Source organism: Rhineura floridana, chromosome 5, assembly GCF_030035675.1.
Source record: "Rhineura floridana isolate rRhiFlo1 chromosome 5, rRhiFlo1.hap2, whole genome shotgun sequence".
Classification (NCBI taxonomy): domain Eukaryota; kingdom Metazoa; phylum Chordata; class Lepidosauria; order Squamata; family Rhineuridae; genus Rhineura; species Rhineura floridana.
The window spans coordinates 65,781,068-65,806,517 of record NC_084484.1 but is presented as its reverse complement, the minus strand read 5'-3'; the positions used below and the strand labels follow the sequence as shown (position 1 = coordinate 65,806,517).

General features: G+C 44.2%; 1 protein-coding gene across 2 annotated transcripts in view; it reads left to right on the top strand.

The window, feature by feature from the left end:
• Positions 1-25,450, top strand: part of LOC133384980 (E3 SUMO-protein ligase ZBED1-like) — a 207,462-nt gene that overhangs the window by 135,613 nt on the left and 46,399 nt on the right. For both annotated transcript variants that reach the window (XM_061627032.1, XM_061627033.1), the window contains one exon: positions 22,418-22,625. In XM_061627032.1, the coding sequence (XP_061483016.1) occupies positions 22,418-22,625 (208 nt within the window). The remainder of the gene's footprint in view (positions 1-22,417; positions 22,626-25,450) is intronic.

Here is a 25,450-nt window from a genome sequence, read left to right as displayed (position 1 = left end):
CAAAATAAACATTTCAAACAATCCGTCTCATCAGAATCTGTTAGGTTCAATAATTTCAATAGCCATTATTCTATTGTCCCTATTAGTTCCATCTTCCATCTTCCATCTTCGATAGTCCTGTTAAATCCAGTAATTTCAGTGTCCAATCTTCCGATAGTCCTGTTAAATCCAGTAATTTCAGTGTCCAATCTTCCATTATCAGTATTCCATAATAATCTTGCTGTCATAACCATAGTCATACAATAAGAGTCTGATGGGAATTACCTCTATCCCAAATATTATCTTGCCAACCATTCTGAATAGGTTGCTGAAATACTGCTGTAAGATCATATCTCTGTTCTTTTTTTCAAAATGCACTGGCTCATCTCTTGAAAGTTTTTCCATTGTCACATGGCTGCAGTTAATTCCATCCATCACATCATTCCAGTCCAGAAGATTATCCATGCCATTGATAACTTTCTCTCTAGAATCTTCCTTAGTTTCTTCAGAGATAACATTAAATTCCAAACAATAGATTTTATTTCTAAAATCCATAAGCTTCAAATCTTTTTCCTGTTCCACGTTTGTTCCAGTCTCCAGGGTCTCCTCTCTCACAGGGACCCCTATTTCTTTAAGCTCCTGTGACATTTTGCTCAATTCAATTATTCCAGTCTCCAGGGTCTCCTCTCTCACAGGGACCCCTATTTCTTTAAGCTCCTGTGACATTTTGCTCAATTCAATTATTCCAGTCTCCAGGGTCTCCTCTCTCACAGGGACCCCTATTTCTTTAAGCTCCTGTGTCATTTTACTCAATTCAATTTTCAGCTCCTTACTACCCTGTCGCAGGTCTTTTTCCTGTTCCACGTTTGTTCCAGTCTCCAGAGTCTCCTCTCTCACAGGGACCCCTATCATTTTGCTCATTTCAATTTTCAGCTCCTTACAACCCTGTCGCAGGGTTCGTTTCGTTATCTCAATTTCATCCATTATTTTCTGAAACATAGATACTTCCAGGTTCTCAGCCACTTTCTTAATTGCCATTTTAAAAGAAAAATATAAAAGAACCACTTCTTATTTCAGCAACAATTGGGTTAATACTCCAAACTTGGTGACATCACAGCGTAAACAGAACAGACAGCCTTATCTCTCCATGCTTAAGTAAACAAAATGCAGTTCCCAGGATCGAAACAATTAATGGCGTCGTCAGAAAACAGATTCGTCAAAATAAAATGAACTAGGAAAAAAGTAATCTCAGACAATATAATATTCTTCAGAATAAAAATCAGGAATAGAAATCCCTCTTCCGTGTATATCTTTAGGGTGCAAATCCAGGACAGCTTTTTGCAACAAAAACAGAGATAAGCTATTAATTAGTGAATAGCAGAGAGAAGTTATGGCTCCCCGGTGAGATGTCAAAAACTGATCAATCTGGCAAATCTCTTTTAAACAGCAACAATTTAAGTCAAGTAAAAGAAAAATATAGAAAGAAGGGTGCTTGCCTGTTAGTGCGTTCTCTCTTTGAAGAAAAGATGAACGTTCGCTTTATCAGATAGAGCTTGTTGTTGAAAATCCGTCCCACCTTCGTCGGCTGGACCTCGTCCCACAAATTAATGAGATCTGGTCGTCCCAACAAAAATAGGCTTTGAGGTTAATCTCTTCGTTTCTCCCTACCCGGGAGAAGTTTAATCAGTCAAAAAAAAAAAAAATCTGACTGATATATCTGAATAAGCTTCTTTTGAGGCAGGAGCCCGTCTCAAAAGCAGGCACAGGCTAAGTCACCCTTCCCGGAAGTCAATCCGCCTCCATTACTAACTCAGTAGCTAAATTTTGTGCGATAGCTATTTCGATTAGGAATTCTCTAACTGAGCCTCCAAAAAGAGACGAAATCAGAATAAGCCCTTTTTAGTACCAAAGCTTTATTATACTTCAATCATTAATTATCTCTGTTTTAGCTATAAGATTTTTATGTATGAGAATTAAATTTGTAGACTATATGTCTATTTTTATCAATAATTTTAAACTTTCTAGTTTAATAATGTTTTAATCGTTTTCCGATTATATGTTTTTCTTTTTCTTTTCTTTTTGCTTATAATTGTATTATTGGTCTATGACTGTAATAATAAATTGAATCGAATGGTAACATTTAAGAACTATAAAACCAGTAACTCACATGCTTTGCTCCTAGATTATCTGTAATTAAAGAAACAGTTTAAACATCTTATTGCCTGGAAAAAAAAACTTGCTTTGAAGGACAATTGGCAGCTTTTGATAAAAGCATCAAAATTGAAGGATTCTGACCTGTTCTGGAAGCTAGTTGCTCAAGGATGGCCAAGAGACTGCTCTAAAGCAGATTGCCACATTTCAGTTACTTCTTGGGAAAATTATTTTGTTAAAATGTATATGTGTGATCAGAACTTCAAATTTGCACCTAAATTGACTAAGGCCGATCTGCCAGCATGGCCACCGGTATCTGCCAAGGAAATTATCCATCTTATAACTAGATTAAAACCTAACAAAGCTCCAGGAGCAGATAATATACCAGCAGAAGTCTTCAAAGCAATCCCTGAATGGTGGGCCCAGGTATTAGCTGTATTATTTACTATGATAGACCAGTCTACCCAATTTCCACTGGATTGGGGTCTTGCAATAATAGTCCCCATTTATAAAAAAGGCCCTAGAGATAACCCGTCTAACTACAGACCGATCAGTCTACTTTCCATCATTAGCAAGCTTTATGCTATGCACCTATACGATAAACTGAAAGATTGGGCCGAACGAGATAATAATATAGCAGATGAACAGGCTGGATTCAGAGTGGGGCGTTCTACGACGGACCATATCTTCATCCTACATCATCTAGTTAATAAGTATACTGTATACGCAGGAGGTACGTTATATGTGTCTTTTATTGATTTTAGGACAGCCTTTGATTCTATTTCTAGGGAACGGCTTTGGGAGAAACTAGAGGCCTCTAATATTGATAAACGATTATTATGCTTAATACGCGGCCTATATGCTAATACCTGCCTGCGTGTTAGATGCAATAAGGCAGGACATTTAACGAGACCTATTTTCACCTATAAGGGGGTTAAACAGGGATGTTTATTAGCCCCCCTTCTTTTCAACCTCTATATTAATTCGTTAGTGGGGAGTCTGCATAAGGTTCAATCACATCCACCCGGATTAAAAGAGAATCCCGTACCCATTCTTATGTATGCGGATGATATAGCTCTGATATCGCGCTCTTGTATTGGCATGAGACGCCTATTGTCAGCACTTGCAAATTATTGCAGTGCTGAGTCTTTGCTAATCAATTATGACAAAATGAAAGTTCTGGTCTTTTCTAATAAAAGGACTAAACATATATGGCGGATTCAGAGGAACTTAATTGCTCAAGTGGAATCCTTTAGATATCTGGGTGTGATATTTCAGTCTAAGGGATCTTGGGGTCCTCATTTAAAATCAGCTATAGCCAATGCCCAAAGAACCATTAGAGCTCTCCTCTCTTTTTACTTTAACAGAGGTGGACAATTCTTTCCCACAGTTATACAAGTATTTGTAATGAAGATCATACCACAGCTACTGTATGGAGCCCAAGCCAGTACCTATGAGAACTACTCTCCACTTGAATCTGTGCAGAATAGTTTCCTTAGGTCTGTGCTGGCCGCCCCCCGTTGTGTCCCAAGTCATATCTGGAAGGGTGGGGCCCTGTCTCTCTCCAGCTACAAAAACAGCAACTGCTGAAGGGGCCAGAGACCATCTACCTGTGTGAGTTTCTGCAAGACCTGCTCCCTGCATTTCTGGCTAATTTCCACCTGGCCTGGAGGGGTGGGGCCCTGTTCCTCTCCAGCTACAAAAGCAGCAACTGCTGAAGGGGCCAAAGACCATCTACCTGTGTGAGTTTCTGCAAGACCTGCTCCCTGCATTTCTGGCTAATTTCCACCTGGCCTGGAGGGGTGGGGCCCTGTCTCTCTCCAGCTACAAAAACAGCAACTGCTGAAGGGGCCAGAGACCATCTACCTGTGTGAGTTTCTGCAAGACCTGCTCCCTGCATTTCTGGCTAATTTCCACCTGGCCTGGAGGGGTGGGGCCCTGTTCCTCTCCAGCTACAAAAGCAGCAACTGCTGAAGGGGCCAAAGACCATCTACCTGTGTGAGTTTCTGCGAGACCTGCTCCCTGCATTTCTGGCTAATTTCCACCTGGCCTGGAGGGGTGGGGCCCTGTCTCTCTCCAGCTACAAAAACAGCAACTGCTGAAGGGGCCAGAGACCATCTACCTGTGTGAGTTTCTGCAAGACCTGCTCCCTGCATTTCTGGCTGATTTCCACCTGGCCTGGAGGGGTGGGGCCCTGTCTCTCTCCAGCTACAAAAGCAGCAACTGCTGAAGGGGCCAAAGACCATCTACCTGTGTGAGTTTCTGCAAGACCTGCTCCCTGCATTTCTGGCTAATTTCCACCTGGCCTGGAAGGGTGGGGCCCTGTCTCTCTCCAGCTACAAAAACAGCAACTGCTGAAGGGGCCAGAGACCGTGTGTGTGTGTATGTGCGCGTGAACCTGCTGCTCGGGATGTCTATAGACTACTGGGGTTAGTTGTTTTTTAGTTGTTTTTGGGGTCAAGATTTAATTTTGGAGATTCATTTTTGCTGTTATTTGGACTACAGCATATTTTTGTTAGACACTGTTGTGAAGTGTGTGGGGATTGCTTAATTGTATATTTATTGAGATGTTTTCATTAGTTTGTTGTTTATTATTATTGTTTGGCTACTTATATACTGTGTATATTTATATTTCTTTGTTGTATTATTTCTCTGTTGTACACCGCCCAGAGAGCTATGCTAGTCGGGCGGTATAGAAATTTAACAAATAATAAATAAAATAAATAATAATAAATAATATCTTACGACTGGAGGCTGGGCTTCCTAGTATTGAATCCAGGGTCTGGATTTACAGAATTAATTCCTGGTTGAAACTGATCTTTGCACCCGTGGGTTTGGCTCCACTCACTCTCACGGATGCCTGCCATTCCAAATGGAAGAAGATGATTAATGTTGAAATATCAAATTTAGGATTTTCTTTACCAATGATTCTTAATTTAGGCTATATAAAAGCAAAAGAATCCATCTCACAACGGATACGAGATATTGATCTCCAGAGTCATCTGATGTTGGTCACAAAGTGTAGGTATAACCCCAGGCCGTTTACAATGGCCTCATATCTATACACCTTATCCATACCTAAATATCGAAGAGCCTTTACATGGGCTAGATTTAATATTTTGCCCTCAGCCCTACTGGAAGGTCGATACAAAAAAATACCTTATATAAAAAGACTGTGCCCATGTGGTAATGAAGAAGTGGAAACGGTTGAACATGTATTACTCTCTTGCCCATTTTACCGAGATCTTAGATTACATCAAATCACTCCTATTTTACAAAATTTCCCCGGCAGGTCCGGAACCTTTTATGTAAATTACCTTCTGTCTGATCATTCCTCACTGGTAACAACCAAGGTTGCTAGCTTTTGCTCTGCTGCTATCCATTATAAAAGGTGTATGATAGCCACTGGATAGAGACAATTATAGCTTAGATTTTAAATGTCAATAACCATTTGTTTTTTAACTGATTTTAGTGTATTTTGTATTGCTACTGTTGTATATGTTTTTTGGTCTATGACCGTAATAAACATTGATTGATATAAGCACTAGGAAGTTAATTGGCATCAGTTTGTACTGGATTACATTTTTTTTACTTCAGATTTAGCTACTAAGCCATTACTATTTTCATTGCAAATTTGAACTTCATATCAGGTTGTAAGTGGATTTTGTGCAGTCCTCTTATTTATTATTTTGTTTGAAATACTTTGAGGCTGACTTTCAGGATAAAAGGGCCTCACAAGGCAGTTTACAAAAGCATAAAATTAGGGAACACAATTTCAATAACAGAACAAAGTACATAATATTACACTAAAATTTTGTTGCTTAGTTTATGTGCTTTCAGGAATCAAAATGCATAGAAATGCTTGTGACCCTAATCAGATATCTAGGAAAAGGAAGGTCGTAGATATGACACAAGGATAAAGAGGAGTTCTTCCGCAGTTTATGGGAGTGTGGGAAAGCAGCAAAGCGTTAGTGTTTGATGGTGCAGATAGTTAACAAAATGTTTCCGTTAAATTTCACCCTGGACACAATTATCCATATATTAAATTATGTTGAAAATGTAGCATTCTTCTGATTGTAATTTGCTTTTTTAATATTGTGTTTTTAAATTGTTGCAACCTGACCATTATTATTATTGTTTATAGAAAAACAAAGACAAATCTTTACAATAATTACAAAGGGCAGATAAAATCACACACACACAAGTATAGTAAATGTTACAGTTTGAATTGGCTCAAGCTGAACCTTCTTCTGTGTAGTGACGGCTTTTCGCCCCCTCCAACCTCTCGAAGGAGCTCAGAGACTTCGAAATAGCCACACTCAACTCCTGCCAAGTAACACCTTCAAGATCCATTTTCCTGTGCATGGAAAGATATCAGGTGTGTAATTACCTCCACCTAGTGGTTGAAGGCAAAAGAGTATTGCTGACGTTTTATTGTAGATCCCTTCCTGGTCTGCGCCTGCTCCGTGCTCAGTTTTCTCTTTTGCCTTCACCGAAAGTGGTTGGATCCTCTCTGTCTCCGTTGGTTCAGGCTTGTATTGTTTGTTTGTTTAGGTTTCATGTGTTATTTTATTGTTGTTCTTTCTCTCCGTGTGTTTTTATTCCTCTCCCTTCTAAAAAAAGTTTTTTTAAAAAACAGTTCCTTGTGTCTTTCCCTCGAAGCCTTTCTCCGTGGCGAGGAGCAACTAGCCCCTCCCCGCAGCTCCTGGGGCCGTCGGCCTCTTCAGGCTCCCTCTCCAGCCGAGTTTGCTGCCGTTTCTCCTTGGAGAGCTAGCAACAGCGTCGGCAGCTTTAGTTTGGAGACGGCTTCCCTGGGGCTCAGCGTCCAAGCCGGTACCTAGTTTTTTCACGCTCCTTTTGTGAGCGGCTTTCGTTTTCCCCGCTCTATAGCAGTGGGGGGGGGAGAGACGTACAAACGCAGTAGGGAGGACAACTACAGCCGCTGCTGGTTTTTTCTGCTTTGCCCAGCCCTTTACCAAAACAGCGCGGTTACTCACCACCAGGGAGAGTCTTTCCTTCATTAACCCTATAAGTCCCGCAGTGTGTGCCCGCGATGGAGAAAGCCACACACAAGACGAAACACCTCTCGAAGGGGTTGAAACTGCTCCCCCGCATGCCTGCAATAGGTGCAGCATCAGAGCCCCTTCCCACCCTTGGTTCAGGGCAGTCGCAGTCTTCGGGGGATCATGCAGATATGGCGGTGGCCCGCCCCTCTACCGTCAGGCACGAGGTGGCTGAGGCTCAGGTTCTGGCGGGCAGGGTGGCTACAGAAGGCAGGTTGCCTATCCCATATAAGGGAACCTGTAGAGACAATCAGGGTCCTGTCCACCATACAAGGGATCAGAGGGACCTGGAACCCCTGTCTGATGAGGAAGGCAGCCAGTCTCACCCTTCCTTGGGTGCTATTTTTTCTACCACCTCCTCTCCTGAGGCCTTTACAGGGTTTTTGGAGGAGCCAATCCCTGTCCAACAGATCCAAGATGCTGAAGGGCACAGGCTCCACTCATCCCACACTCAGGCTCGCCCTATACAGTTACATCTATCAGCACATTCAATTCAGCAACTGAAGGAGCAGCTTAGGGATGCCCTGTTAATGGATCTGGCTAGAGATTTGTCTTCTCAAGCTAGATCGGGCCCACAGCCCTCACGGAACCCACCTCCAGATCACTTGAGGGCAAATCCACACCCTTCCCCCAGCCGCACATCTCCGGATCCCTATGCGGCATCTCAAGGCAGGCACCTTCAGTCCCCAGAGCAGGAGCCTTATAGACACAGAACACGACTTGATTGTCTTGGATGAAGAGGAATGGAGTGGGGAGTCAGAATCTGAGGAGATTTTATCTACTAGGATATTTCAAGAGCCTCATTTCCTTCCTCTGCTATGCAAGGTGATGGAAGCCCTTACCCTCACCTCTGCAGACGATTCTCCTACTCCATCCTCCTCGAGAGTCTCAGCAGTATGTCCAGATCCAAAACCTAGGTCTAGAGTGTTGAAGCTTCCTTCTCTTCTCCCGAAGGTGCTCAAATCAGAATTCGACATTCCTTTGCAATTCAAAAAATCGGTTTCCTTAGCCAATAAATATTATACGCTGGAACAACTGATCATGCATCAGCTGAAGGTCCTACTCATAGAGACGCCTATAGTCAATCTGCTAAACCCATTATTGAATCCAAAAGACTCAGATGCACACCTTAAGGATACCACTGAGCGCAAGATGGACCAGGGGCTTAGAAGGGTGCACGAGGCTAGTGCACTATCAATCAGGGCAGCAGCAGCCTCCTCAGTGTTTGCTCGAGCCTCCCTTCTTTGGTTGGAAGATCTGCTGGATGGCCCACAGCAAGATGCAGCCCGAGTGCGCAAATCTCTGCTGAAGGTCTCTCGAGCAGTTACCTTCATGGCTGATGCATCTATGGATGCCATGCAGTTTGCAGCAAGGTCACTGACGGCAGGGATCTTCATGCGAAGAACCCTTTGGCTTCGACATTGGGAGGCAGACCCAGCAGCTCGTTTGAATCTTGCCTCAGAAGCCTACGTAGGAGGCAAATTATTTGGGGACACTGCCCTCGCTAATGTCTTGGAAACTAAGGAAAAGAAAAAGTCCATGCCATCCACCAGAAAAAGGGATGATGGAAGAACCTTTCATCGCTCATTCCATCCTTATCATTTGGCGCAGTCCTTTCGGGGCTCACGTCCCTTTGGAAGACAGAAGGACACCCGCTCCAGCCGTCCCTTCTGGAACAGACAGCGCAGCAAGCTTAAGTCCTAGCAGCACCTTCCGGGTCGATCAGGCTTTGCATCCCAGTCACGTGGAAACAGGGGTCAGTTCTGACGCCTCCGCCTCGCCAGTGGGCGGCCATCTCCAACATTTTGCTCACCGATGGAAGGACTTATCCTCCGATCAGTGGGTCCTATGCACCCTTCGATATGGCCTTCGCCTGGAATTTTCTTCCACCCCCCCGGCGAGATTCATTCCATCCCCTCTATCAGCAAATCCACACAAAAGGGGCAAAGTTTTACAGTCAGTTTCCCATCTCCTACGCATGGTAGCCATCGAGAAGGTCCCACCAGGAGAGAGATTCCTGGGAAATTACTCTCTGTTCTTCACCGTCGAGAAAAAAGACGGTTCGTCCAGGCCGGTGCTAGACCTCAAGGGTCTAAATTGCTTCATAAAATACCGCAAATTTCGTATGGACACCTTACTTTCGATCAAAGAAGCGCTGAGGCTAGGGGACTTCCTCTCTTCTATCGACCTGAAGGAGGCCTACCTTCACATACCAGTCTTTCCCCCTCACAGAAGGTGCCTTCACTTCGCGGTGGGACAAGACCATTATCAATTCAGGGCTATGCCCTTTGGCCTGTCGTCTGCTCCCAGGGCATTCACGAAGATCGTGGTTGCCCTGGTGGCACACCTCAGGACACTGGGGATTCATATCTTTCCTTTTCTGGACAATTTTCTGATCTGCTCACCATCATTGCACAAGACATGGGAGGACCTCCATGTCACCCTGACCTGTCTAAAAGACCATGGCTTCCTGATCAATGAGGCCAAGAGCCATCTCTTTCCATCCAGATGCATTACACATTTGAAAGCGACTATAGACTCACAACACAGCCTCATCACGTTGTCCCAAGAAAGGATCAGCAAGATTCACAAAGTAGCGTTGGATGTCCTATCCTCCCCCTCAACGGACCTGATGGAGTTGGCAGCACTTCTGTGTTTGTTGGTATCCACGTTCCAAACGACACCATGGGCACGTCATCATTCCCGCACACTTCAGTGGGCGCTCCTGCCCTTCCAAAACGACATAGCGTCCAGTCACCACCGCAGGGTAACTCTGTCGCCAGAGGTTCGGCAGTCGCTGTTCTGGTGGACCCTCGAGCCCAACCTGGAGCGAGGAGTTCCTTTCCAGGATCCACTGCACACCCTGATAACATCAGATGCCAGCCTATCAGGATGGGGAGCCATATGCGATGGGCAGATGATTCAAGGCACGTGGTCGTCTCAGGAATCCACACTGCCGATCAACCTGCTCGAACTACGTGCAGTTTGTCTGGCCCTCAGACACTTCGCGAGCACCAGACGGTTAGGGGCGGTGCTTATCAGAACAGACAATGTGTCGGCCAAATCTTATTTAAACTGTCAGGGGGGCACACGCTCCCTCCTTCTTCAGAAGGAAGCCTTTCTCCTCTTCCAGTGGGCGGAGAACAATGTCGACTCAATAGCGGCAGAGTATCTCAAGGGGGAGGACAACAGCCAAGCCGACTGGCTCAGTCGGGAGAAGCTGATTCAAGGAGAATGGAGACTTCACCCAGAGGCCTTTCGTCAGATAGTGGAACGTTTTGGCCACATTCAGGTAGACCTGTTTGCCACCAGTCACAATCGGCAGGTGAAGAGGTTCTTCTCCCGGTATGCGACACCAGGCGCGTAGGGGATTGATGCGTTAACTTCCTGGTGGCTTCCGGGCAGACTATATGCCTTTCCTCCAATTCCAGTTATCCCCAGGGTGATCAAAAAACTTCGTGCCGAGAGGTCAGCGGTTCTGTTGGCGGCTCCATGGTGGCCAAGGACACCTTGGTTTCCAGACCTCCTCGACCTGTCGGTGGAACCACCATGGAAAATTCCAGCGAGAAGGGACCTGCTATCTCAGGGACAGCTCCGCCACCCGGACCCAGAGCGGTTGGTGCTTCATGTTGGCGCTTGAACGGAAGAGACTCTTGAAAAAAGGCATCTCTCCCGAAGTATTGGAAACCATGATGGCTTCTAGATGCCCATCCACACTCAGAATTTATGAAAGCACATGGAAGACCTTCTCATCCTGGTCACGGAAGAAAGGAATTCTTCCTCGGAAAGCGAGGGTCAACGAGATCCTGTCTTTTCTGCAAGACGGCTTATCTTTGGGTCTCAGACCTAACACCCTGAGGCGCCAAGTTTCAGCCTTATCGGCAATTCTCTCCAGATCCCCGGATAATCCAATCGGGTCTCACCCTTTCGTCAAACGTTTCCTCAGAGGAGCAACGATAACAGCACCACCTACAGTGCATCGCTACCCAACTTGGGACCTACATAAAGTTTTGACAGCCCTTCAAAGACCTCCGTTTGAACCTCTGAGTCAAGTTTCCCTCCGTCTTCTGTCCTTTAAGGTCTTGTTTCTGGTGGCCATTACTTCGGCCCGTAGAGTGTCTGAATTGAATGCCCTGTCTGTCCATAAGAATTTTTGTGTATTTCATAAGGATAGAGTAGTCCTACGTACTGTCCCTTCCTTTCATCCCAAAGTGTTGTCTACCTTCCATTGCCAGCAAGAGCTGGTATTGCCCTCCTTCTGTCCGAATCCTGTCCACCCTTTAGAGAAAGCCTGGCACTCTCTTGACGTGAGACGAGCCCTTAAAGTTTATATTTCCAAGACAAAGCCAATTTGGAAAACAGATAATTTGTTTGTCTGTTTTCACCCAACATCCCTGGGGAATAAGGTGACCACGTCTACGCTAGCCAGGTGGATCAAGGCGTGCATATCATTGGCATATGCCTCTCTAAGATTAGCCCGTCCTACCGGAATAGTAGTTCACTCAACCAGGGCAGCAGCCACATCAGCGGCCTTTTCCCATAATGCCCCTCTAGCGGAGATTTGTAGGGCAGCCACTTGGTCCACTCCCAATACTTTCATTAAACATTATAAAATAGACTCCTATGCTTCAGCTGAGGCAGCCTTCGGGAGGAGGGTGCTACAGCACGTCCTCACAAATCAATAGTAGCCACAGCCCAGCAGTATTCCCACCCTACATGGGTCAGCTTTGGTATGTCCCACCTGATATCATCTTTCCATGCACAGGAGAAGAGACATTTGGTCTTACCGTGAAATCGGTTTTCTCTGTGCATGTCAAAGATGATATCAGGGCCACTCCCTATGAGGGCTGGGCTGCCTTTACAAGCACTATTAGACCTTGAGCAGAGAGTGTATGAGTACTGTTGTCTTGTCTTTGTTGTGTTTATTGGTCTTGTTCGTATGGGCTTGTCATTGAAAACTGAGCACGGAGCAGGCGCAGACCAGGAAGGGATCTACAATAAAATGTCAGCAGTACTCTTTTGCCTTCAACCACTAGGTGGAGCTAATTACCCACCTGATATCATCTTTGACATGCACAGAGAAGACCGATTTCACGGTAAGACCAAATGTCTCTTCTCCCTATTGCTAACTTCATTTGAGCATTTAGCCCCATGTGTACAGCTTCCAGAAAGTATCTGTCATTATACTCATACTGGCCATCTCCTTGAAGTCTCACATGGTCTGATATACGTGCAAGGAATTTCTTCCGATTCACATAAACCTCTGGGCTTTCTCCTACACCTTGATTTTCCATCCCATATGCCTTTTGCACATTCATCCCAGGCAAAAGAGCCTTAATCACAATTCTCATCCAATCATCCACATCCCCTCCATTCCCCATTCTGAACATTGCCTCAATGGACACTGCATCTTGCTCATTGGCACAATATCTTGCCACCTGCATTAGATCTTGAGCATCAGCAGTAGGATACATTTCATCTGCCCTAGTTAACCACGTCAAAACTGTTTCCTTATTCAAAGAACCCAAACTATCTGCCACTGCCTTTGCATGGGGAGGGGACCAACATACAATCTCTTGGACAATTTTATTTTGAACTGGCCCAATCCCAGTGGTTTCCACCACATTTTTCATTATAATGGGTGCAAGTACCTGTGACTCCTTCCATTCAGGATTTAAAGGAGCAGATGATACAGCCTTTTCCTGGAGGGGGGGAAGAGAGTGGGAAAAGTCCCATTCTCCATCCCCATCCCCCGAAACATGCATGACTGTGGCCACCAGCCCTTGTTGGACCTGCAGCTGTTTTTCCAGTTCTTTAATTTGAGCTCTGCACTCATCATGGCTAACATTCAACCGTTGCTCTCATGGTCTAACTACCAGGGGTTCAGCAGTTAATTTTGCCCTGGTACATTCATCCTCTTTCAACTCCTTATGAGCCATCTCAGCTTAGGCTAATGCCTTGTCTCTCTCCTTCTCCATTTGTCTTAAAGAAGAAGCCCACCTGATTTTTTCTGCTACCGTATTCATTTGTTCACAGCCAAAATTATCACAATCATTTCTCCACCCTTCATTCAAATCCACACATTCATTTTTAAATGCCTCAGTCAAACTACTTCACTCTTTGGCAAAAGCCTCTTTTTCCTGATCAAATGCCTCACTCAAACTGACGTTCTCTGTCAAAAGCCTCTCTTTCTTGATCAAATGCCTCCTCTGCCTGAGCAAACTTACTCCTTGACTCCTGACATTTCTTGTGTTCTTCCTCTAACAAATCTGACAAATCCTGACATGCATTATAAAGTCCCCAAGCAGCTGCAGCACCTTTTTTTGATTTGGAAGGCCTGTATTCTTTGCAATATCCCTCATAGGCATCATTCATGGTTTGTATAGGGTTATCTGTTTTGAAACAATCATCACCCCACATACACCTTCCTTTCTTAATCAACCATTTCTCTATTTTCGATAGGCACTCTACTGGACTCATAAAGCGTTTTGTTTCCTCCATGGCTGCCGCCTTTGCCATAGCTTAGAAATCTCTAACACCAAAAGCCAAATGCAAAGAATACAATAGTGCACACACAAAACAACCAAACCTAGTCTCAAAATAAGTTCAGGGATGAGCCACCTTCAAATGCCACATTCCCAAATCAAGTCACTCATGAGGAAAACTGTTGCCACCAGCTTCTCCTGCCAGATTGACTCTCAAAAGGAAAAACCAGAGGGGGGTATCTAAAGGGACAGGAACCAGTTAGGAGTCTCTGCCAGCCAGAGCACTGAATCTTCCCAGTGCAAATCTTGTTTCCACCTTTTCTAAGTGACTAGCCCCACTGGCTCAAGCCACTTGCAAGGCTGCGTTCCCCAGGATTTTGTGGAAGGGGAGGGAGACACAAGTGTTATCAAGGGCTTTCAAAATGGATGGGACCCAATTTAGGGAACCCCTTAGTAGCTTCTGGCCACTAGTGGGTTAACCTCTATCCAGTTTCAACTTTGGCCAAATGCTGTGCCACAATGGCCACTACCATTTGCCAAAGCTTTGTTGCCGGGGACAGAAGGGGAGGGAGATAACAATGTGCCAAGGAATTTCTATCCTAAATGATACCACAGCATTTAAAGGACATTTCCCCACTTATTTTAAACCAAGAGACAGCAAAACATAGTAATAAAGGAAAGTAATAAAGAGACAGCAAAACAAAGTAATAAAATCACACACATTCCCAACACATTCAGAACTTGGCTACCTGTTTACCTGGATTGCGGGACTGTTCACACGTTACTTTATTTCCCGCAACCCTTGCTACCCTCCAGATTCTCCATCAGTCTGTTATGACACGTGCTCTTGGGAACCTGAGTAGGTGAACTTGCCACCCGCATGTCCCATGAAACACACCTTGAGAGGAGGGGGATCTTTTCCTAGGGATAAAACAAACGCTTTGCCCTGAAGTGTGCCTAAATGGTGCATGTATAACCCAAGAAATGCAGGTCCAAACCAAAATAAAACAAAGCTTGATTTTATTGAGAGAAAGAGAGGAATAGCATTACAAAATTACTGGGTGTGTGGCAGCTCAATCATTAATATCCTAACCCATTCATAACTTTAAACTTAAGAGTTCAAAGGACCCTATTACTATAAAGAGTGACAGGTAGGAGAGATTACCTATCCTAGGCCCACGAGTGGGCAGTTGAATACAGCTGGAGTGATGTGTAAAAGCTCTGAACTGAAGTCAGGAAGGAATCTGGTTGCCTCAAGGATTGGGCCGAGATTCAGGCTCCCTTCCTGGTTCTGTTCCTGTAGTCTTGCCTTGAGAGCGTTGTTACATGTGTTGGAGCTCAGATCACCATTCGCCCCCCTCCTCCTCCTTTCTAGATTTCAAGCCTCTGTTTTAAAAAGACTTTTTCTCTCTCCCCCCCCTGCAAAGGAGGGGTCTGGGCATCTGGTGATTTTGTGTGTGTGTGTGTGTGTGTGTGTGTGTGCATATTCTTGCTGACCCTGAGAAAACTCAAGCTACTTTCTAATACTTTTGAACAATAGGATTATTCTGCTAGACATGAAGGAAGTCTGCCAAAGAAGAAGATAACATTTATTCAGTAGCTCTTAGTTAATTTTATGTCTCAACAGCTGCCCTTGTTCTTTGCATAATACTTCAGGAAAGCATATCCAGCCATACAAGCGGGGTGTGGGTGTGGGAGTTATTATCCCTGGCCTTGCACCTTCTGGGTTCCACTTGAACCAAAATGGGGATAGCCAAGCAATCGTAACAATTCCACACTACCTCCTGAGTCAGTAATGTAGTTTTTAAGATTATAGAATGTTGCTTTCCAAACCTTTTTTCAATACTGCTTGGCACATTTCTCAATATTCATATCTAGTATTGAGAGCACATGATTTTCTCAATACTTTTTCTCAATTATCTCCTCTTCTTGAGAAATATTCTTTTCTCCCCTCTAATATCAGAGCTCTAATTTTATTTTGCCATCCCTTCCTGCTTCTCTAAGAAGGTATGTATCATTTCGGTTATTTATGAACTAAGCCGTAGGATGGTTTTCATGTGAGTTTAATGGATCACTTCACATGTAACACTAAGCCAAGCCATGGCTCAGTGTGACCACCAGCATGTAGGTACTCACAGGAAAAACAGTGGTAGCTTACACCTTGTGGTTTGTTTGTAGCGAGACAGACCTTGAGCCTAAGTTCAGATGTAATGCTATAGCTAAACTATGGCTTAGCTTTGGATAGTTCAGCAGCTGCAGTACTGGAGAAGCAGCAAAGTGGCAGCGATTTTTCCTGTGTCTGCCATATGCTTGTGTTGTGTGTTCATGTTTAGCCATAGTTTGACTTTAGTGTTACATGTCACAGGCTCTCAGTGAAGGCTTGGTTTATTGTAGTTCTTTTTTACTTCTGTAGTTGACTTGGCTGCCCCATTGCTGCCCTAGCCTGCTGCTCACCTCCCCAAAGACATCTTAATTCAGAACTAATTTAAGTATACAATTCAGACTGTGGGTGGAAACACACTCACTGTTGTGCCGGTTCCAGTGCATCTCCACCAGTCTCTTCTGAAAACGGGGTCACTCGACACTAGCTAAACCCTGCCCCTTTTTACTGTAAAAGCTGGTGGGAACAGCTTGAGTGTGTTTTTGAAATTCAGCTTCAAAGAGATTTCGCAACTGATCGGTAGATCAATCTGTTCCCCCTCCAGGAGTGGCTAACGGAAATCCTTTGTTGTGGCAACTACTGTGTTTACAGCCTGTATCCTGCCAGAGAATTAATATGCGATTATATGGATTGCCTCAGAATTTTGATATCAGGCAGAATTGCTTGCATGTATACTAACAGCATGTCAAGAATTACTGAACAAAATCTGCATTGACACATACTATACACATTATTCATAAATTCACTTGCTACTGCCTTAGTTTTTCTGTTGATGTCTGTTTAATCAAAGGCGTTTGAAACCAAGCTCGCTAAACTAAATTAGTAAATTGCATATAAATGACAGTCCTATCAAAACAGTGAGTGGCTTTTTTTTAAAGTGACACTAATATTCTGTATGCTGCCAATCCTTATTCCAAAACTCACTGTAATGTGTTGTCACAGACTAGGGAACATTGGGAATCCCATGGCAAATGAAATCTATTTGTACTGTAGTTTGTTTGTAAGATCTTTCCTAACAAAAGTTTTGGCAAAAGAATTTTCAGAGTAGGTAAAAGACAGAAATGCATCATGTTATTGCCAGCAGATAGTTTCACAGTTATTGGCAGTAAAAATAGAACAATTTGTGGTGTTCAAGTTCACCCCTTTAGGGCCTGTGAGTAAAGTTGTTAACATGTCTGGACAACAGAAAATCAATAGTATACAACTTTTAGTACCTAGTGAATGTTGTGTAGTTAATAATTTAAAAGGGGAAAACTTTCCTTCTTTTAAGGCTTTTCCTTTTGTCTGAAATCAAGTTCTCTCTCTCTCTCTCTCTCTGTGTGTGTGTGTGTGTGTGTGTGTGTGTTGCTGTATTTCCTTCTGGTATTCAGCAAGGTTAAAATAGTACTATAAACAAACATATATTTCAGGAAATATTTTAAAGTATTTGTATCTCTTTGAAGACCAAAGTCTGTTAGAGATAGCAAAATATAAATATAGCAATTTATTGGGGAGAGTGGGGGTGGAGAACATGGTGAATACGTCTACAAGAGAAAGAAGGTAAAATTACAGCCAAAATCATGATACCGACTGAATGAAATAAGTGTTAACTTGTGCTCTAGCTAATCCCCACTTTGCTTTATTTGGAGATGAGGGGGTGGCAAGGCCCTGCAATATTCTGGATGACATTTCCCACCCCACACCCAGGGCTGTTTCTAAAGGGTGGCCAGGTGGGCTCCTGGGGCTACAGCGCCCCCTGAGGGGCCCGTCCGCTCCCCTTCCATGATCTGCGGCAGGATTGCTGCCGGGGATGGCAGGTCAGGAGCTTCCGCCTGCCCGCTATTCCTTCGCCCCACCTACCTGTCTCCTGCCTTTTAGCATTGCCCTTAATGAAGATGGTGGCCGAGGTTTCCTTAAGGTATTGAAGCTCCTGCTGCCATCTTGGTTGATGGCAGAGATGCACGCACATAGCATGCATGCCTGCCATCAACCAAGATGGTGGCGGAGGCTTCATCCCCTTAGGGAAACTGGCCACCATCTTGGTTAATGTCAATGCTAAAAGACAGGAGACAGGTAGGTGGGGGGGCGTGCGTGCACCCGCACACACACACTGGGGCCAAGGGCAAGCTGATGCCCAAGGGCCCCAGCATCTCTGGGGCCAGCCCTGCCCACACACCCTGTTTACTGACTCGTTGTGCCTTCCTGAAGTTTAGTGAAAGAGGACAGAAACCAGGCCATTCTGTGGGCAACTAAAAGAACAAAGAGAAACTGAGGTAAATGTTATTTTCTTTGGCAGGCTTCCCTCAAGCTCAGGAGAACAATCCCATTATTTAAAGAAAGCATTAGAAAGTAGTCTTAGGGCTGGTTCACACAGAGGTTTAGTGTGAATCAGTGCTATTTGCAGCCCCGTTTAATTTGCAGGGTTTACATGACGTATCTGTGATTGCGAAGGCATGCTGCTGCTTTTCCCTTTAAATCCGCATCAAATCAATCCAATTATGATCTGAATAGGGAAGGAAAAACCTTCTGTGCTTTGCATCTCTAGGGCTTTGCAGATGTTTAGCTCCGATGTTTTTGTGAGTCCACGCCCACTCCTCCTTTTGTTCATGTCATTTCCTTCTGGCTCCCGTTCTGCAAGCCTGCTGCAAACGGTGCTTTTTTTTCTTTCCCCCCTAACTTGTGCAAAAAAGCATAACACTGTTCAAACAAATATTTGTATTTCTGCTGGATTCTGAAAATACAAACAATGGCACTTGAAGATTTTTTTAATGAATTTGGAACAAACTGAGCATGCTCAGTTGCCAAGGTAACCAGAGGAAGTGGTAGCTTGACCTTAAGAGGGTGTGGTCATTAGGAAGCTGCGTGATTCACCCTTTCCCTTCAGTATGAACCAAAAACAGCATATTGGAAGGTAGGAGTGTGAACCTTTAAACTCTGTCGTGATGGGAAAAGCTTTGTCTTTAAAACAGTTCAGTGCCCGTGTGAATGTGCCCTTAGTGTCAGCAAGAAACACACACACAACGTGAGATCATCCCATAACCAGACCCCTCCTTTTCATGTTGATTTGGAAGAGGGAAAGGGTATTTAAGAGCAGGATTTGAAACCTAAGAGGGCGATCTGAGCTCCAACACGTGTAACTACGCTCTCAAGGAAAGCAGTGCAGGACTACAGGCCACAGATTGGGAAGGGAGTCTGTGTCTTGGTGCAGACCTTAAGACAAAGAAATTCCTTCTTGCTTTTTGATCAGAGCTCCTTCACATCACTTCAGCTCAGAGCTTGGAAGATTACTTTTAAAAAGTAATAAATTAGTTACAGTTACATGGCCCAAAAAGTAGTAATTACCGTTACAATTACAATGGCTCTGAAAGTAACTGATTACTTTGCCTTTTCTCCAAAGTAATCACGACAATTACATTTCAGTTACTTTAAAAAAAATGCCTACAAGGTGCTGGCCTTGGCTGCTGCACATCTAAGTAGCCTAAAACAACATTAAATATAAACAAACACATACAGAGGTAGTAGAATAATTATTTTTATTCATAAGATAGCAATGGTGGTCTCTCCGCTGGTAAGGGTGGTGGGGAGGGAGGCTGAGTCCACTACTCAGATCTTTGCACATCAAACCAAGTGCATCCCCCCCACTCAGCCAGCCAGCATAATCTCTCTCACTTAACCACCTCCCAGACCCTGCCCTGCCACCAACTAAGGGACACTCACTCAAACAAACATTTTCCCCTGAGATGCAAAAAAGTTAAAATACTGCAAATGCAGCACAGTAGCCAGAGAGGGTGGTGGAGGCCAGTTTGTGTGCCAAGTGCAAACACAGTATTCTCTCTCTCTCTCTCTCTCTCTCTCTCTCTCTCTCACGCACACACACACACACACACACACACAACACACACATTGACATCTTTCACCTCCACAGTTCTTTTAGTGTAGAATTCACTAATAGACAAAAAAAACCTTGTGGTTTAACAACGTACCTATAACCCACAGATATTTCTATCAAACTTTAAAAAGCAGGGAAATTGGGCAGCTATAGTGAATGCACCAGGGGAGCAGGAGACCTGACCGCCTCTCTCAGATATTGGACTGCCCTACAAAATTGTCAAAATGCAAATACAATTTGGGTTGGTCTTTCTCAGTCCAATCCACTTCCTGTGGAGCTTGGAAGAATTTGGTAACGTGCCTCTGAGCATATGGTGAGTGGTGGCAACACCTGCCATCTCCAAAGGTGGAGAATTATATTTTTGTATGTTTGTTGGTGTTCTTACTTTACTTCTTTCCTGTCTTACTAATGTTTCTACAGAGAATCTAATCTAGAAAATTTTATTTCTCCCATTTTTCATCCTAGAAATTTGTGTCAAATTTATTTTTATTAATTTCAAACCCTTTTTATTGGTCAATGTCATATGATGGTGAAGACAGTTTTTTGTGTTTTTGCTAGAATATATTTCACCTCCCACTGTTTTATCTTGTGCAGACTGAGACACTCCTGACGTCCACTGCAGATAATTCGGCAGAATAGTCAGTACCATTATTACACAATTATTTTTGGAGTTTTTTTAGTGTAAATTTTGCAAAGTGTTGCTGTATACATGTTCACAAAAATAGAAACCAAAGAAAATGATTTCCTATAGGAAACTTCACTAAAATTGCAAAGTAAATCAGACATATTTAAAGTGACCATATGAGCTATATCAACTGTCTTAATAATGTTGCTTCCTCCCTGCTAAAACAAGATCAGCACAGCACATGTCTTGTTTCTATTATTTGGGCTGATTGCAGGTGTTGCCACCACTCACCATATGCTCAGCAGCACATGTTACCAAATTCTTCCAAGCTACACAGCAAGTGGATTGGACTATGAAAGACCAACCCAAATGGTGTTTGCATTTTGACAAATTCGTAGGGCAGTCCAATATCTCAGAGAGGAGGTCAGGTCTCCTGCTCCCCTGGTGCATTCACTATAGCTGCCCAATTTCCCTGCTTTTTAAAATTTGATAGAAATATCTGTGGGCTATAGGTACGTTCTTAAACCACAAGGTTTTTTGCCTATTAGTGGATTTCTCTGCTTTTTAATCCGGAAGGTAAGAAATGGGATCCTGTGCAAGTCTGCTAAGAATGGATTGATCATTTGCATGCTTACTGAGTTCAGTGGGATTTACTCCCCTGAAATGATGCTTAGGATAGGTGAAACTGACCACAGGGGATGGGGAGGAGGGAGGGGGATGGGAGGAGGCAGGAGGGGGAGAAGGACGCCAGTTTCATAATTTGCATGTTCATTGAGTTCAGTGGGATTTACTCCTGTGCAATCATGCTAAGGATAAGTAAAACTGACCATGGGGAGGGAGGCCTGGAGTGGGCAAGGGAGAAGGAGGAAGAAGGGAGAGGAGAGGGGAAGGAGGGGAAAGGCAGGGCTGATCATTTGCATGCTTTTTGAGTTCATTAGGATTTACTCCTGTGCAATCCTGCTTAGGTTAGGTGAAACTGACCTGGAGGAGGGGCAGGGAGGGGAGGAGGAGGGAGGAAGGGGGAGGGGAGGGAGAGGGGAGGAGATTGGATGGGTGGGCACTGGGCAGAGGGGAAGCCCCTTTTCTTTCCAAAAGGAAAACACTGAACAGTATCATTGTTTTTCAGAGTTTCCCCCATCTTTTTATTCTACAGCAGGCACATGTAGCTTTAAAAACTTTATTTCATCAGTGACCTTTGGGTTGCCAGGAACAGTCCCCTGCAGCTATCAAATGCCTGGGTAAACATGAATGTTTTCAAATTCTTCCTGATACTCAATAGTAAGGGAGACAGATGCAAGTCACTGCAACTTTCCTCAAACAGGGAGACACTACTGAAAAGGCCTTGTCATGGGTCAGCACCAACTGGTCAGTGGTCAGTAGCAGCAACATCAACAAGGGTCAAGATGGTTGATACTGGGGAAGGAGCTGTTTTAAATATGGCTGTATCCTCACACCAGGGTTGAAACCATGGGTTATATTTATATCCTACTTAGACCCTAAGTTAGGCATGTCTATGAACTTCAGTGGGTCTACTCTGAGGAGGACTAGCATTGAATACCACCCCATATTGCCCAATTCATTCAGTTGCTGTGCTAGTACTGTGGCTTTAGAGTTATATTCCAAAACCTGGCCAATGAAACTAGATCTTAATGTTCATTTTATTGTCATTGTTGAAGATCACATTTGTAAATCTGTTGCACCGTTTCATGGAAGTAACATAGAATGTCTACATAAATATGGGTATGGTGAGGTGCTGTACACTTTAGCACTCTTAGTTGAGGAAAATATTTTTCACAATAACCAGAAAAGGTCCCCTTACCGTGTCTCTTTGAAGGGCAAACATCTTGCCAGGGGAGCTTTTTTTTCTCTTTGTACATAGTCCAGGTTGTTTCACTCATTTATACTCTGTGTATAAAAGCTGAATTTTTTTACACACCACTGCTGCATCTGCATTGAGATAGTTTGTGATGGTAAGAAAGATTTCAACTTTTGCTTATGAAGAAGTCTTAATAGCGTCTCATTTACCACAACAAGGCTTCCGAATGCCACAAACCTTACCCATGTACTTTCTTTTTCTCTCCTCAGCTGCAGTGATGCTGGTGCCTGAAGGAAAAACAGAGGATGGGTTTGAACAGCACTTTGGGGTTAACTACATGGGACACTTCTTGTTGACTAACCTTCTCTTGGAAACACTGAAGCAATCAGGAACCCATACCCACAATGCTCGAATTGTCACTGTCTCATCAGCCACCCATTATGTAGGAGAATTACGTCTTAACAATCTGCAAAGCAGGTACATTTTATGTCTGCCACAAAATTTGAAATGTCTGTCAGTTGAAAAACTGAAATTGAAATGGGGCGTGTCTACCAAAAAAATGGAAATGAGAATCCCAAAACTTGCCTTGTATACCACATAAATACTCCAGACTTATTTATGCCATATGTGTATCCCACTTTTCCCTCAAACACATTCTGGGAAGATTCAGAACTGGGCAACCTTGAAATGCCTTACCCCATTATGAGCTAGGTCCTCTGAATTTGGGTCCTGCTCATGATAGGATTTGGTCCACTAATACCCAGTCCTCCTCCTCATCTCTCCCCCCCCCCATGCAGTGCAATAAAATACTAGGGCTGCAGTATTTAGTCAGCTGATCAGTTAGAATATCAATTAAACATTTCTAATAAACTAAAACATTGTTCTGTTTAATCAGGAATGAGACATTCTCTTTTGTATGTGAGGAGGGGGTAATACCTCTGCAAAGATGTTGCCTGATGGACTGTCATCGATCCTGGGACACTGTGGTTGCATTCTGCATTGCAGAGTCTGCATTGAGCAAGGGGCTGACATCCAAAGTCCCTTCCAACTCCATTCTATACATTCAACCTTTTAAAACCAAAATATGCATTTTTCTTTAGGATAATTTTTCTAATATGCAAACTAATTCAGATTGAATTGATTTAATTAACTGATTAAAATGCATGTTCATCAATTAATATTTCTGTAGTTGTGTGACAATCCCCAGAGTTACCCTTCCGAAAGAGGAAGATGAGCGAGGGTTTGCTAGATAGAAGAAGCCTGCTTGCAGGCCTCATCCTTAACTGGAAACAATATGCCAGTGCATGTTGAGGACCATCATTTCCTGGTACGGAGCATGGGATTTGCAGGGTCATCTGCCTCCAAATCATTTTGGGAGGCAGAAGAAAACCCGGTGATTTCACGCTCCCCCATCATTCCCAGAGCCCCTGTTGCCTGAGTTGCTACCATTGCATACTATTCAGGTGATAGAAAAGGAAAGTAGGGAGGAAAGCTTTGTAGAAGAGCTGTAGCTCAGTAATAGAGCATTGGCTTTGCATGCAGCAGGTCCCAAGTTCAATCCATGGCTTCTCCAGGTAGGACTGGGGATATTCCTTGCCTGGAACCCTGGGCAACTGATGCCAGTCAGTGTAGACAGTACTGAACTAGCTGGACCCAGTGCTCTGGCTCAGTATAAGGCAGCTTCCTATTTTTCTTGGCAAACTACCGTAGCTCAGTGGTAGATCATCTGCTTTCCATGCAGAAGATCCCAAGTTCAATTCCTGGCTTCTCCAGGTAGGGTTGGGAGAGACCCCAGTCTAAAGCCCTGGAGAGCCACTGCCAGTTAGGGTTGGCAATACTGTTATGTTATGTTAATGTTTATTTATACCCTGCCTTTCGGCCAAACGGCCCTCAAGGCAGCTTACAGAAAAAGTAAACACAAATATAAAAATACATCAACAAGGCAATACATCAATAAAGCAATGCATTCTACAGAAAATTAAATTAAATAGCAAATAACATTAATTAAGAAAAAATATCCAGGAAAGGCATTCCATCTCGCCTGAACTTACAGCTATTTCAAAGGGTGGTACACCAGTCCGAAACGGTGACGGCCTGCAGCTCAGGCCAGGAGTAGTGCAGCTTAACGCTGGGGGTCTCCATCTGCATGCCCTGGCCCAGGATGCTGACGCCGCCGGTAAAGTAAAAACAGGGCAGCAGCAACCGTCTGGCCCATGGGCCTTCCGACGCTGCAGCAGTAGCTCCCAGGCCTCATAGTCTCGCAGCTCTTCCAGGGTGGTGGGTGCCACCGTAAGTTCCTTTCGGGCTGGCCGAACGACTTCCCGGCGGCGTCTGCGGATGGAGCGAATAGACCAGGTAGATGTAGACCTTGGTCGGCTAGTTGTCGTCGGCTTGTTGTCATCGTCGGGCAGCATGGGATCAAAGAAGCCACAGGCCACAGTGCGGATGACGGTGTAAACGGGGCCAAGATGGTGCGCGGGCGTGCCTGCTGGGGTGGCTTGTTCTCACCATCACAATTGTAGTAGCGTAGCGGGTGGTGGCAGAGCGGGTAGTCCGGGCAGGGCCGATGCCCAAAACTGCTGGTGGTATTCCTGGCAGGGCGGAAAGCACTCCTCACTGCTCCGCAAGTCCACGGTGACTTTGAAAAGCCCCAGTGTGTAGTGGAGGCAGCGGGACTGCGGGAAGCTGCTCTTGTGCCGGCGCCATAGAAATATGTATACTTTACTGCTCTCTTTCTTTGTGGCTTCCAAGTAACTAGTACACTGCTTCTCTGAGGAAGGTTCAGAGCTACTGAGGTACTGAGCTAGGTTAATTAATGATCTGACTCTCTACAAGTCATCTCATTCCTGTCTTCCAAGCCATTCACAGGCACTTTCATAACTCCAAGGGAATGAAAGACTGAGTCTGCGGGTGGGGTTTGGGTAACAGACGTTCAGATCCTGTTTATGTAATTAAGTGTGCAAGAGAATTAGGCTGGGAGGAGAGGAAGACACCTATTTTCTGATTTACTTGGCAAATAAATTAGTTTGCCAAATCCAATTCCACATTAAGCTGGGACAGAATTTGCCCAGCACTACTTACTACATGTTATGAGGGTAAGTGTGGTTTAAAAGCACAAACTTGATTGAATTGATAAAGTTTTGTATTGCTTTGGCTTTTCCAAAATGGTTTCCACATATATTAATGGATTGTGGACAAGTGATCACAGTGAATGAAGATTCCCACCCCCCTTCCTTTTCCTGAGAGCCAAGTTCAGCTCCTTCCTTGTTGGTTGGTGCTGGTACTACTTTAAGGTTAAAACA